The sequence below is a fragment of the Amphiprion ocellaris genome, chromosome 16, assembly GCF_022539595.1.
Source record: "Amphiprion ocellaris isolate individual 3 ecotype Okinawa chromosome 16, ASM2253959v1, whole genome shotgun sequence".
Taxonomy (NCBI): domain Eukaryota; kingdom Metazoa; phylum Chordata; class Actinopteri; family Pomacentridae; genus Amphiprion; species Amphiprion ocellaris.
In genome coordinates, this window is record NC_072781.1 from 15,072,704 (window position 1) to 15,088,324 (window position 15,621).

At 38.9% G+C, this 15,621-nt stretch overlaps 1 protein-coding gene across 4 annotated transcripts; it reads left to right on the forward strand.

Annotated features, from left to right (window-relative positions):
- The first annotated feature begins 2,804 nt into the window (after positions 1-2,804).
- Positions 2,805-13,546, forward strand: tbxtb (T-box transcription factor Tb). 4 transcript variants are annotated; one of them, XM_055018612.1, is made up of 12 exons: positions 2,805-4,074; positions 7,487-7,993; positions 8,260-8,399; positions 8,516-8,624; positions 8,725-10,031; positions 10,106-10,370; positions 10,510-10,644; positions 10,864-10,925; positions 11,014-11,075; positions 11,186-11,362; positions 11,690-11,822; positions 12,599-13,546. In XM_055018612.1, exons 5-12 carry the CDS (start codon positions 9,826-9,828, stop codon positions 12,870-12,872), a joined length of 1,314 nt encoding a protein of 437 aa, XP_054874587.1. In that variant the 5' UTR covers positions 2,805-4,074; positions 7,487-7,993; positions 8,260-8,399; positions 8,516-8,624; positions 8,725-9,825; the 3' UTR covers positions 12,873-13,546. The 4 variants fall into 4 exon arrangements, with proteins under 4 accessions (XP_054874587.1, XP_054874588.1, XP_054874590.1 ...); XM_055018613.1 differs by having other exon boundaries at positions 7,487-7,558; positions 7,933-7,993; positions 8,516-10,031; XM_055018615.1 differs by having other exon boundaries at positions 7,933-7,993; positions 8,516-10,031.
- The last annotated feature ends 2,075 nt before the right edge of the window (positions 13,547-15,621 follow it).

Consider the following 15,621-nt stretch of genomic DNA (forward strand, 5'->3'; position numbering starts at 1 on the left):
GAGCTCAAACCAAAATAAGGAGTCTATTTAGTCCTCGGTTCTGTTTTTAAGTAACAAGCCAGTTCATCCAGTCTGTCCCGCTTTGTGTCTATTTATACGTTTATTATTAGCTGCTGTGATTTATTGGACAGTCAATGCAGTAATTTGCTATCTCTGTGGCCATCTGGTCATGCTCTCCTCAACATGTTGAATTTCACAAGTATGCATTACAGGTCTGCAAAATTAGATTGACCAGAACATACTGTGTCTATTACTGACCTCCATGAGTGGAAAAAGTACATAAGACAGGGCTGGTCTGGTGAAGTTTAATTTTGCACGATCCTGTTAGGAAAAAAGAAGAACTTGTTGTAATATTCAAGCTTCTGCATTGTCATTTGCTAACATGTCAGCACTATTACTGTACATAACAGTGCACAGGTCCACATCCTCATTCCTCCACCTGCATCCTCTGCAGCTCAGGGGGTTTGTACAGATCTGTTACCTGCTGCACTGTCCTGTGAGTAAACGCTGCCTTGCTCAGGAGTCTTCCTTGGAGCCAGTTTGCACCCAGCAGACAAAGTGTGTTGTCACCCGAGTGTGCAGTGTTATCGGGTGTGAGCTGCACCACACCATGGCCCCGTCTTGAGAAGTAGCACACCATTAGGAATATATTAGCGACAACATTTACTGTGCAGGTCACACATCAGAGAAACCCAGTTAGCCAGGCGATGCTGAGAGACGTCTTTACACATTTGTACAGGGCTGACACAGTATTCCTTTGGATTAAAGTCTGATGTCCGGTAGATAACCTTTCGCCCCTCCAGCTGTGATATAAAATGGACTCCTTTCTGATGTCTCTGTGTGTAGATCATTAAAGCAAGGGTCTGGTTCAGTGGAGAGTTCGGCAGAGCGGATCTTCGATGGCAGCCAGGAGAAGAATGAAACTGAGCAAATGTTTCTCAAGGTGAGTGTGAAAACCACAGGGCCAGTAGTCCCACTTAACAAGGGCAGTGAGAGGCAAACACCTGCAAGTGCCTCCTTAAACCAACACACAGACACCTACACTGAGAGAATACACTCAACACAGAAGTGTTTTACTATTATGTCTTTAATACTATACTGTATATCCAATTACTTAGCATCAAGCTTTACTTCACTGCTTACAATTAACATTTAACAATGAAGAATAAAAAATAAGGGCAACATAGATTGTATTTCAAACTGCTACATATTACTGGCTGACACAGTAATACGCAATAAAGTGGTTGTGATTTTCATGACAATACAACAAAACCCCAAAATGTGGCGTTATAACACTTAAGATATCTACCTAATGAGCAAAAGCATGCCATTAACTTACTTAAATCCTTTTTTGGTAACATTTGATGGCCTACTGAAGAGAGTCTTGTAGGAGATTTGTTAAAGATTAAGGGCCTCTGTGCCCTGTTCTGTTCCTAATAACAAAAACCCAAACTTAACAGTAGATTTATGTTATGTATGTTGTGTTGTTTTCTGTTGACAGTTTTCTTAAGTTAACATTGCTGTCTTTGTGATCACAAGCGTTAGCTTAGCAGGCTTAACTTAAGAATGCAGCCTTGCCACAATTAGGAACTGTTCTATTTATTCAAGGTTTACTTAGACAAACATGTAATAAGTGGTACTTACTTTATTTTGTGCTCCTCGTTATCCACTAATATCCACAATTTAAACGGTTGCTAGGAACGTTTTAGCACGTTACATTGTGTGGCATTGTACAGTAAGAGAGGTAGACTGGTCCGATCCATACTGGAAATTTCATCAAAATCAGTGTTGCCTCCAGATATTTTTCAGTACACTGCAGATTTTGCTTTATTTTTGCATGCTACTGATACATTTTGGGCAAATAAGTATAGGCTGGTTTAAATACAGCCATAGTTTGACATTTTAAAAAATATTATTATTTGGTCCTTTGTCAACAGTACAGTGAGAAGACTGACATCACTTTAACATCTGTGCAGTAATTATGAGACTACCAGTTAATTAGCTTAGCACTATAACAGTATACACCTCCAGCACTCACTCACTAATACATTTATACTTGTTCTTGGCATCTTTGGACATTGACTGACTGCCTAAGGGTGATGGAAAGTTTCTGTTCCAAGCCAAGAATTAGTCTCTTTCCCCAACTCTCTATAAAACCACGGGTTATCATTTTAACACATTTTAAAACAAATGTTACAGTATAGATATTTTTTAGTTCTAGAGATGGTGCTAGAAGGATTTTAACAGCATTGGAAACAGGCTAGCTCTTCTCCCATGTTTCCAGTTACGCTGCTAAGCTAAGCTAACCATCTGCTTGGTGCTTCATATTTAATTCATCGTGAACCACTGGACAACATAGCAAAGTAGTAGATTTTTCCAAAATATAAAACTATGCTTTTAAACTTTCAGATAACAAACTGCAGCATAATTTTGACTTTCTAATTTGTTGTTTTCACTTATATTTTAACTGCGATTCATTTCTTCTTCCAGTGATTTTATTTCAAATAGCATTTCAGATGTTTAACTGTTTTACTTCAGCTGCACACGCAAAATTCCTTTTTAAAAATAAGCCTTTTAGACTTGAGGCTTTGCAGGTCTTGAAAGTACTTGCAACATTTATATTTCAATTAAGAAAATTCTTAAAACCCCACCTCGTTTCCTGAGTATGTCATTTATCCTGACACACAACAACTGGCCATTAAAGAAAGTGCAAAATTTAAAATACAAATTTCACTAATTTTACACACGTTATACCTTTAATCGAAGTTTACATTTTGAACCTGCGTACATCACCCTTGGTGTCCTTTGTGTTTCCATGTTGTGAATGTGTAGCAGAACAGTGTCGGCCGCTGTCTTCCTTGTTGTTAAGTAGGGATGAACTCTGTTTAGTGGCAGCCTGTATGATGTTAGTACGAGGCTGCCACTGTGAAACAGCGCTTCGTCCTGGGGACATTAGAAGCTTGGTAAGAAGGCGAGCGAAGGGTTGAACTGACAAGTTCTCCATCAGTGTGAAATCTCAGCACTCCACAGACAAACATGGTGAGACAGCCGCCCCTCCTGCCTCCACAGCCTGCCTGTGCCATGAGCACATTCCCCACATCCATGAGAAATACCCAAAATAAAAGCAATTAGAGCTCAAACCAAAATAAGGAGTCTATTTAGTCCTCGGTTCTGTTTTTAAGTAACAAGCCAGTTCATCCAGTCTGTCCCGCTTTGTGTCTATTTATACGTTTATTATTAGCTGCTGTGATTTATTGGACAGTCAATGCAGTAATTTGCTATCTCTGTGGCCATCTGGTCATGCTCTCCTCAACATGTTGAATTTCACAAGTATGCATTACAGGTCTGCAAAATTAGATTGACCAGAACATACTGTGTCTATTACTGACCTCCATGAGTGGAAAAAGTACATAAGACAGGGCTGGTCTGGTGAAGTTTAATTTTGCACGATCCTGTTAGGAAAAAAGAAGAACTTGTTGTAATATTCAAGCTTCTGCATTGTCATTTGCTAACATGTCAGCACTATTACTGTACATAACAGTGCACAGGTCCACATCCTCATTCCTCCACCTGCATCCTCTGCAGCTCAGGGGGTTTGTACAGATCTGTTACCTGCTGCACTGTCCTGTGAGTAAACGCTGCCTTGCTCAGGAGTCTTCCTTGGAGCCAGTTTGCACCCAGCAGACAAAGTGTGTTGTCACCCGAGTGTGCAGTGTTATCGGGTGTGAGCTGCACCACATCATGGCCTTGTCTTGAGAAGTAGCACACCATTAGGAATATATTAGCGACAACATTTACTGTGCAGGTCACACATCAGAGAAACCCAGTTAGCCAGGCGATGCTGAGAGACGTCTTTACACATTTGTACAGGGCTGACACAGTATTCCTTTGGATTAAAGTCTGATGTCCGGTAGATAACCTTTCGCCCCTCCAGCTGTGATATAAAATGGACTCCTTTCTGATGTCTCTGTGTGTAGATCATTAAAGCAAGGGTCTGGTTCAGTGGAGAGTTCGGCAGAGCGGATCTTCGATGGCAGCCAGGAGAAGAATGAAACTGAGCAAATGTTTCTCAAGGTGAGTGTGAAAACCACAGGGCCAGTAGTCCCACTTAACAAGGGCAGTGAGAGGCAAACACCTGCAAGTGCCTCCTCAAACCAACACACAGACACCTACACTGAGAGAATACACTCAACACAGAAGTGTTTTACTATTATGTCTTTAATACTATACTGTATATCCAATTACTTAGCATCAAGCTTTACTTCACTGCTTACAATTAACATTTAACAATGAAGAATAAAAAATAAGGGCAACATAGATTGTATTTCAAACTGCTACATATTACTGGCTGACACAGTAATACGCAATAAAGTGGTTGTGATTTTCATGACAATACAACAAAACCCCAAAATGTGGCGTTATAACACTTAAGATATCTACCTAATGAGCAAAAGCATGCCATTAACTTACTTAAATCCTTTTTTGGTAACATTTGATGGCCTACTGAAGAGAGTCTTGTAGGAGATTTGTTAAAGATTAAGGGCCTCTGTGCCCTGTTCTGTTCCTAATAACAAAAACCCAAACTTAACAGTAGATTTAAGTTATGTATGTTGTGTTGTTTTCTGTTGACAGTTTTCTTAAGTTAACATTGCTGTCTTTGTGATCACAAGCATTAGCTTAGCAGGCTTAACTTAAGAATGCAGCCTTGCCACAATTAGGAACTGTTCTATTTATTCAAGGTTTACTTAGACAAACATGTAATAAGTGGTACTTACTTTATTTTGTGCTCCTCCTTATCCACTAATATCCACAATTTAAACGGTTGCTAGGAACGTTTTAGCACGTTACATTGTGTGGCATTGTACAGTAAGAGAGGTAGACTGGTCCGATCCATACTGGAAATTTCATCAAAATCAGTGTTGCATCCAGATATTTTTCAGTACACTGCAGATTTTGCTTTATTTTTGCATGCTACTGATACATTTTGGGCAAATAAGTATAGGCGGGTTTAAATACAGCCACAGTTTGACATTTTAAAAAATATTATTATTTGGTCCTTTGTCAACAGTACAGTGAGAAGACTGACATCACTTTAACATCTGTGCAGTAATTATGAGACTACCAGTTAATTAGCTTAGCACTATAACAGTATACACCTCCAGCACTCACTCACTAATACATTTATACTTGTTCTTGGCATCTTTGGACATTGACTGACTGCCTAAGGGTGATGGAAAGTCTCTGTTCCAAGCCAAGAATTAGTCTCTTTCCCCAACTCTCTATAAAACCACGGGTTATCATTTTAACACATTTTAAAACAAATGTTACAGTATAGATATTTTTTAGTTCTAGAGATGGTGCTAGAAGGATTTTAACAGCATTGGAAACAGGCTAGCTCTTCTCCCATGTTTCCAGTTACGCTGCTAAGCTAAGCTAACCATCTGCTTGGTGCTTCATATTTAATTCATCGTGAACCACTGGACAACATAGCAAAGTAGTAGATTTTTCCAAAATATAAAACTATGCTTTTAAACTTTCAGATAACAAACTGCAGCATAATTTATTTTTATATATATATATATATATATATATATATATATATATATATATATATATATATATATATATATATATATATATATATATATATATATATATATATATATATATATATATATATATATATATATATATATATATATATATAGTCCAAAGAACAAACAAAGACTTAGATTATGAAATGTATAAGGAAAGCAGACAAAAGAATAGTGGGAGTTACTCTAGGACAGAGTGCATTATTTTAAATATTTACAGTGATATCAGGTCAGGAGAGAGTCTGGTGAAGAAAGTCAGAGAACCCTGGAGAAGAGGTTATGCTGAGGTGTGGAGATGAGCATATATGAGCAAGCATGCAGGACTCATTTTTCCTCTCACCTCTCTGTCAAAATGGGCCTGAGCAAACAGAGGATGAGCCTGGCTGAAGGGAGAGCTGGGGAAGGCAAACAGAGACTGGTCAAAGCCAGCAGGCATGCAGGAGCGTTCCTCACCACAGCTCTGGACTGAAATATTCAGAGCTCCTGCTGCAGGACAGACCAGTCACCACTATTGACACCCTCAAGGTGTCAGTTCAAGCTTTGAGTGAGGTCCCTAAAGCACCAATGTGTGGGAACATATTCTACTCCCAGGGCATGTTATATAATTCCAATAAGTAAAGTATTCTTGTCTTTCTTGAATTATACTGTGTTTAGTGAGGTCATAGATCTCTGAGATGTGTTGTCCTGAGGCAAGTTGTCAAGTTTTTCTGATTTGCTTCTAGTCTACTTTATTGTTTACTCTGGTAGTTTTTCTGGTGATATTTAGTTTTCATTACATGGCTGTACTTTTTTGATTATCTAATGCACTATATTTTTTGTGATATGTTCTTGAGAACAAAATAAATAATAATAATAATACCAGATAATACCAGAGTTTCCACATTTTTAGCCCACTTAATTCAAATAATGTAAAATTTATGACTTAGATCCGATTGTTTCTTCTTATAGGCATTTTGTTTTTGGTTGGGAATTGAATCGAAGACTCACTGCTTGAAATCTTTTGTGCCCATGTGGTGCCCATAACTGCCTGTTTATAGGGTTGCCACAGTTTATGACTTTATATGGCAACGTTACATACTCCATTGTGTATTTCACAGTTTGAAGGCCGCATAGCCTCCATTTATTTCTATGCAAAAGTGAGCTTGTAGAAACTTGCTTGTGGTATGTAACAGATCACAGTGAACACCCAGGATCCCCACCTACCAGAGGTAATTTGTGGTTGAACAGGAAAGGTTTGTCGAATCAATTTGCACTCGTAAATGTCATCATGACACAACAATGTCCAATTGTAAAACAGATGTTCAGCATCTAATGTAATATCATAACTTTAAAGAGCTTGTGTGTTTTCAAATTGATTCTCACTCAATTTGGTCAAGTGTAAACCAGCAGTAAAAGGTGAAAGAATCAGAATGAAAAATCCACAGCTAGCAGCAGGAAAGTGATTTGTAGTAAATGCGTTAAACCACCATCAAGGTTTTGTTTTTTTTTTTTGTTTTTTTTAGCTTTAAAAGGAATCAAATCTGAGTCAACATAAGCTCCATGTGTTCTCTGAGATATATTTGAGTTGCACCTGCATTTTATCCTTTGACAATGGAGGGTATAGGCTGGGGGATCTATGGCGCCTTATAGATCAGTAATGTTAATTCCCAGTACAGCAGACTAGCATCAGGAAGTGGCTTGGTGTGACAGTTAGCGCTGGGTGGGGCATTGGAGGAGAAGAGACAGGCGCCAAACGGGACACTAGGACTGTGGGAAATGACACTGGTTATAACACCTCCGACTTTTACACCACGGTTACCGCGGCTCATATATAAGGAGAGGTCTCTTTTCAAACAACAAAATGGTTGACCGGCAAGGAAATGATAAATAAATGTAGCATGTGCCACCCACAGATGGAAGCCCCCACATTTGCAAGCCTGCAGCCAAACTTCATGAGGAGCTTCCAGAGCAAGATGCCTGATTTGGTAGGTCAGCCATTAATACGTAGCAGCTCAGCACAGAACAACAGAGGGAAACACTCGTGTTCAGTACTTTGTATTAAACCAGATAATCCCTGAGATTCCACAGAAGAGCAGGAAAGCAGAGATTTACTTCAAACAGCTGAGGCAAATGTATGATCTTTCTATAAGCAACATGGCTTTCACCCAGAGGTCAGTAAAAACAGACAGAAACATAAAGGACATAATACACTGGCAAGCTTTTTCTGTAGTTTTTTTTTAGTGACATTCAGAACCAATAAGGACACTGAAGATGAGAAGTGTGTTGAAGAAGTCTTTCAATTGCTCTTGAAACTGAGTTGGGGTTTGTTTTTCTCTGCTTGCTGTGAACTCTGGTCCAGACTGCAGGACAGAGAGACAGACTCGCTGTGCTGGCAGCAGGAATGAGGCGTCCAAGATTTGGTTAGTAACACAAACCAGCCACAACACAACACCACAGAGCTCTACGGAAGCTAACATGTAGCTGTCACACACAATCTGCTTTTAGCCCTTGTTTTTTTTTTTTATTTTCTATTGTTTTTTGGGAGCCACCATAGCAACAGCATGAGCAGCATGCAGTGGTTATTTATGAGAATGACACACATGCACTACATGGATGTAAATCACTGCATATGTTTCATTTACTGAGTTGTCAGTGACAGTGTTTTTCCTTCCCTCTTCCTTCACAGGTCCTTCCAGTCATTGACTCCAAACAAGGGAAGCAGAGCCAAACCAGTCAGCCATGTCTCTGCTCCACGAAACAATCAAGAAGTGTCCAAAATCATCAACCATTTTGTCCCCAACGCTTGAACAGAATGACTTCAGACAGGTGCATGAAAGCAAATATGCAAAACTTTTTTTTTTTTGTTGTTGTTTACTTGTTTGTTGGAGGCAAAAGACTGATTGACACTTGGCATTGTGCATGTGTGGGTGTTTTCTTGGCAGCCATGGATGTTTTGAACCTCTGGATTGGGACATAGAGGCGGACTGTCATCAAACACCTGATCCATTATCCATTGAAGATGTGTGTGAGCAAAAAAAAAAAAAAGTCCAGGTAAAAGTATCTCTCAAAGTGGATAATTCTTTTTGCAAAAAAATCATTTATTTATTTGTTGTTTTTTTGATAATTTCAGTTATTTCTGTTCTCTCCTTAGATAATTGACTGGGCTTAAGCTATGGAGAAACTATACAGAAAACACAGATCACTGAATTTACCACAATTTTAGCATCTCTTGTAAAAGAAAAAAAAAGGTGACATTTCTTATCATTTATGAGTAATGTGAAATTAAAGACATCTTAATGTCTTTAAACTTGGAAAAATCCACTGTATTTCTTTTTTTTAAAATTAAAATCATGTCTTTTGTCCACATCATACTAGTAAACTGTATTACAGTCATAAAATAATATTGCTCATTGCCCATTTAATGTCAATTGTTATTACCGTAAAGCCTTAATACATGTGTAGGTTTGCTGAAATAAAAGCTATACTACAATAAAATATTAATATAGCTATCAATGTTATTTTTAATTTGCAATTAGAGTTACTGAGTGATGATACATATCTGAAGTGAGTAATTTGTTTTATTAAGTGAAAGCTGTAATAAAATTATAAAGGAAGTGGATCTTGCATTTGAGTGCATCTTATAATCTTTAGATTTTTTTATGTCGTCATCCATTTATTAATTGATTCATCAGTCATATAGAAGAACCCACAAACACAGGGCTGGAATGATGTCATTTAAAATGTGAGAAGGCTTATCAAGTCAGAACAATTTCTCTGCATTTAAATTATTTTAAAATTGGACAAAGCTTCTCATAAAAATTTAAAGGAATAAGATATAAATCTGGACTAAAATCTGACTCTTGCCGGACTGCAGCCCGGCCGTGGTCAGCCCACAGTGGCTTGGTTTCTGCAGGTGTGGCTTTGATCTAAGTGTCAGTATTTACAGGTTGATGTCATAAAGACGGTTAAACTGCTTTATTCAAAACGCTGTCATCCTGTGGGCTTCAATGATATGGCCGCTACCAGCCAATCTGTGACAAGCCCGCAAAGATCAAAGAGGAGACGAGCCAACCATCTCTGCTCCAAACACCCATCCTGACATGGAGCTTCTCTTCAGCCTATATATTTAGGAGCTGTAAAAGTGTGTCTGTGTGAATGCACAAGAAGAAGAGGAAAGAGATTCTGGAGCAGCTTAAGGTTCTTCAGTAATCCGTGTGATTACAACCATCCAACCCTGGAGCTGTTGGACAGGATGGCGACAGGCGCGGGCGAGTGTCCCAGCAAGGCCGTCCAGTACCGGGTGGATCACCTCCTCAGCGCCGTGGAGAGTGAGCTGCAGGCCGGCAGCGAGAAGGGAGACCCCACGGAGAGAGAGCTCAAAGTGTCCCTGGATGAGAACGAGCTGTGGCAGAAGTTTAAGGATCTTACAAATGAAATGATTGTTACAAAGAATGGCAGGTGAGCTTCATAGATAGATAGATAGATGAAAGGTTTACTTAAATTCTAATTTTTAATATCGTGTTTTCCTCAAGGCGCATGTTTCCAGTGCTGAAAGTGAACGTGTCTGGACTGGACCCGAACGCTATGTATTCTTTTTTGCTGGACTTCGCATCTGCGGACAACCACAGGTGGAAATATGTGAACGGGGAGTGGGTTCCTGGTGGCAAACCTGAACCCCAGACTCCCAGCTGTGTGTACATCCATCCAGACTCTCCGAACTTCGGGGCACACTGGATGAAGGCTCCCGTCTCCTTTAGTAAAGTCAAGCTCACTAATAAACTCAACGGTGGAGGTCAGGTAAGTGGATTTTCTCCCACCTTCTTCTTTTCCGTATTCGTTTCCAAATTCAAACCTTTAATTTCAAAATGAAATACGCCTGGGAATTGTGGTTCCGGTATATGAAATTATCATGTTTGTGTTGTTGTCTTTTCCCCAGATAATGTTAAATTCTTTACACAAGTATGAACCACGCATCCATATAGTTCGGGTTGGAGGGCCGCGGAGGATGATCACCAGCCACTCATTCCCAGAGACACAGTTCATTGCAGTGACGGCATACCAAAACGAAGAGGTTGATTTATGGTTGATTTACTTTAAAATGAATAATGATTGCTCAACAACTAATAAAATTCATATTAATGTGATACAAAAAGGTTTTGTGTATGCGCGTAATATAGGTGCGTAATTTACGCACGTCATTTACGCACGCTTTGGTTCGTTCTCTGTGATGTTTATTAATGCCAAACCACCACTCTAATTACTTTTTATGTGATACATTTTTGGATTTTAGATAACTTCGCTGAAAATAAAATACAACCCCTTTGCCAAGGCCTTTCTGGATGCAAAGGAGAGGTATAAGAACGCATGTAAAGAACATTTGCAGTAACTGGTTAGTTAAGCAATGTGTGCAATGGAAAGAAAACAATCTGTATTCTTGCAGGAGTGACAACAAAGACCTAAGAGAAGATGCCAGTGAAAACCAACAATCTGGTTACTCTCAATGTCAGTGTACACCTCAGTTATGTATATTTATTTGTACTTTTCCATCTAAGATTGGTAAACCCATGCTGCTCATCTGATCCCATCCTTTCTTTTCTCCTCTGTGGAGCCAGTAGGTAGCTGGTTCATTCCAGGCACAGGCTCCCTTTGCCCTCCTGCCAGTCCTCACAGCCAGTTTGGGAGTCCCATATCCCTCTCGCCATCCCACGGCTGCGAGCGCTACTCCACTCTGAGGAACCACCGCTCTGTCCCCTATGCCAGCCCATATGGCCATCGAACCAACTCACCCAGTGAGTGCCTCCCTCCTCTCTTTACCTTCATACATCCAAGAATCACAGCACTTCCTCCCCCGACTATTAACAAGAAACTCAAACAAATGTTGCTGCGCCGGGAATGTTTTGCATTCCTCTGGCTTTTGTGTGAGTGGAGCCACAGAGCTGTAAATGGTTTGGCTTCAGACAAGGAATGTATAAGATTCACCCCTTCAACTGTCATACTGATATCAGGGAGACAAGTCCAGAAAGACACTGAGAATACAACAAGTTAAGCGGCGTAATTTGATTTCTGATTGATATATCTTAAACCACTAATCCCCAGTGTCTTGTTGTGTGTTGCAGCCAGTTACATTGACAACTCCTCACCTTGCCTGTCGATGCTCTCAAGCCATGACAACTGGTCCAGTCTTCAGATGCCAGCTCACTCGAGCATGATGCCGATGGCACACAACTCCACCTCTGGTACCAACTCTAGGTTTGTGTTGTTCTTCTATAGTTTATTTTTGTTGGATCTGCTTAAATAAGATGATATAACAGGAAAAAAAAACGTGCCCATATACAATTTGTTTCTAATTACAAAACAGAGACACAGCAATTCAAGAAACAACAAAGACAGGTACAAATTGTGATGGAATAGCAAGAAACTTAACAATAAACTTAATATTGGTGAGAAAAGAAATATAAATATAAATGTAGGGCAAAAGATCACACAAAGTATGATTTCAAATCAGTTATTTGTGGAAAAAACAACCAGTTTTATAAATGCCATGTTTTAGAGCAGAGTTGAGTTTCTATTTTAAAAATTAGGGATCTCTTGTTAAATTTTCAGCTTGGGTAAAAACACACACAAGCAATTAGAACAACAACAAAAAGCTTTCAAAATTCTTAAATTAACTTTAACTCTGACTTTACAGAAGGGTAACACATTGGCATGAGATTGTTCAAAAATGTCGTAGTGTCCCCAAAACGCTGTTAAAACAACAACAAAATATCATCTTATATTCAGATATGGTGTGTATTTCTTGATAAGTGACCTAATGTGTGCAAATTTGGCTTTAAATCTTGTCTTCTGTCCTAAACTCTCTATAAAGTTTAACCTGTTGTAACATTCTGTAACACATAAATATATAAAGCAATATCAATACATGTTTAAAAGAAAAATCCATACTTTTTATCTTTTGCATGAGTGGCACTTTTAAAATATTCTAAGAAAAGATGAGTGAGAATTTTTCTGCCCGACTCTCTGTGCAGTCAGTACACCAGCCTGTGGTCTGTGAGTAACTCCCCACTGACTCCAGTGTCCCAGAATGGGGGGATAAACAACTGTCTGAGCTCCCAGTTCCTTCGAGGGTCCGGCAGCCACTATCCCAGCCTGTCTCACTCAGTCACAGTGCCTTCTTCTGGCTCTCCCATGTATGACAGCAGCACAGCCACAGAAGTTCATGATACCACTGCTCAGTACGACGTCTCGCCACACGGTCGACTACCGTCAGCCTGGACCCCCGTCACACCTCCATCCCTTTGATGGGAATATATCTGCGAACTGAGAGAAAGACACTCATCAAACTTCGTCTGCAGGATGCTTGATCTGATGTGACTTACAAGAATAATTAACTAAAAAATAAGCTGTTTTCTATGATCCCAAACTAAATTCCACAGACCAAATATTCCTCTTTAATTGTGGTCAGTTTGAATTGAATCAGGATGTTCACATTCCAAGACTTTTCCACTGTTTATCTGATGCTAATTAGATACAAAAAAGGCTTTAATTCAAACTATTTATGACTTCACAAGCAAAATAACTATGCAAGTTTTCCCTTTTGGTTTATTTTGTTCTTGAATTCATTGGATATTGCTGTGCAGGATAGCGAGAAAAAAACATATACTTTAATTTTTGTCAACCAACATCTATTTTAATCTGCTTATATTAAGCATAACTCCATGATATTCACAGAAGTTAGCAAAAAAGACGTACAGCAGAAAAATGTTGACGATTTTAAGCATTGTTTATAGTGTAAATGAGAAAAAAATCATGGTTTATGCACTGTAAATAGATAAATGAAAGTTTTTGTACTACAGTGAGATAGTATGCTCCGGAATATTTTAAAAAATAAAATAAAAATGGGGATCTAATGTCAATATTCTGCTATGCAGATGATACACATCTTTCCATGTCATTAATAAAACACATCTCTCATATGTCTTAATGTGCTTTGTGCATTGCAAACTACACTGCTCAACGAACTCTTCATTTTCTGTGTTGTAAAAGTACAAAGCCATACTGATTCAATAAGATATTTCACAGAAGCACCACATGTGATTTATCACACCCAACTAGGTTTCATATTTACAAATGCTATGATGGACTGGCCAGTGGAGAGGGCATTTTTAAATTACTAGGGGGGTCATATTTCCACAGACCTTCAGGATTCATTTAAATCATGACAGGCCCCTAGTAATATGAGGGACAGTTCTTTGTTTCCTTGGAAGGTAAAACATCAATTTGTGTTTGTTCTGTCGTCATTTTTATTTTTTATTTTTTTTTAAATTTGAATGTAGGTTCACTGTTTTTTGTAGCATTTCAATGAATAAACTTAATTTTAAAATATCTTTTACAAGACAACTCAACCCCTCCTCCAGTAGAGAAATACAGAAGGACTATTTTGCACACATGGGTGAGGAATTACATCTGTACATCTGAAGGAAGGTTCTGTCTGGTGGGGTTGTGTAAGACTGAGTGTGGACGTCAGTGAGAAACGACACAACTTTAACACCCTGTTTCCATTCACATCCCTCTGGACAACTTCCTTCATCACACAGGACCATCTCCTGCGTCTGGAAAGTTGTGAGGGTTGCCATTATGAATAAATTGGACTACTGGCAAACTCAGTTTAACCTCTTGAAGCTTGATCTTTTCTATATGAAACATGGTTTTCCCCCCTTTGACAATACCACACTGAATAAATTATTTTTTAAATATTTCCATGGTTGTACAACATATCAAATGCAACACTGGAGATAATTTAACCATACATGATATATCTTACATTGATTGTAAACAGAATAAAGCTCTTAAAATATGTTGCTTAAGGCTGTTAGTTAACACATAAGATTAATGGTATTTTCAGTGGCAAAACAAAGCTGAATCAGTAACCATATTAATCTGTATGCTCAGTGTACCAGAGAGGAATCAAGTGTTGATCCCACTGTTGAAATAATAAACAGGATAAAAATTCACAAAGTAATTACAGAGACGCTACGCACTAAATAAAGTAAACTCCTGTGTTGTCTCAGTTGTCATAGAAAGGAAATTCTGCAGGAAATGTTTATGTAACACACAGAGGTGCTTATGTTGGACTTTATGTGGCCTCATGTGACTCAGGTCTGCAGTTGGATGCAATCAGGAACAACAGGATTCATGATGATGAATTCTCTGTAATCATATTGATGAATAGTTTTCAGTTAATCTGGCTCCAAATACTTGGCAACATGCAGCGTGTAAGCATGTTTAAACATGCGCTGTTTTGCTAAAAAAAAAATTTTATGGATGGATAGACACTGGATTCAAAGTTGTCAGCAAAGCTGTCCAGCAGACGTCTTAGCAGATGTGAGATGAAGCAAGGAGAAATTAAGCTGTTGTCTTTTCTGATTGTGCATATATTTCACTAACTTTGGCAGTTTTCCTGATGTTTTGGAGCTAAACAAATGTTGGTCGCAGAGCTGGACATGACTGAGTTAAATGTTTCATTCAGTAAGGAGGATTAGGAATTAATGTATCACAAAGACAGCTGAGGGACAAAGTAAGAGAGGTGAGACGGAGTGGGTCTGGACATGTGTGGAGGACAAACGTTGGGTATATTTGGAGAAGGATGCTGACGATGGAGGTGGCAGGCAAGAGGAAAGAACTAGGCCAAAGAGGAGATGTGTAAGGACATGCAGGTGGTTGGTGTGACAGAGGACAATGCAGAGGACAGCAAAAAATGGAAGCAGATGATCTGAGGAGGTGACCCCTAGCAGGAGCCAACAACAAAACAAGGATGTAGATACACTTTCAAGGATTTTTTGTTTTGTTTTCAATTAAATCAACCAAGCAGCAACCACCTGGGGTATAAAATGGAGCTAATGCAATTCCTCAAATGGCCACTTGAGGCTGCTACAAAAGTGAATCTGTCCTTGTATTGTTTTAAATGTCCAAATTTACAGCAGAAATAAACACGTTTACAGCCTGGTACAATAAACTGTTTTGGTCTCTGTTGCTAATTTCCCCATTCCTG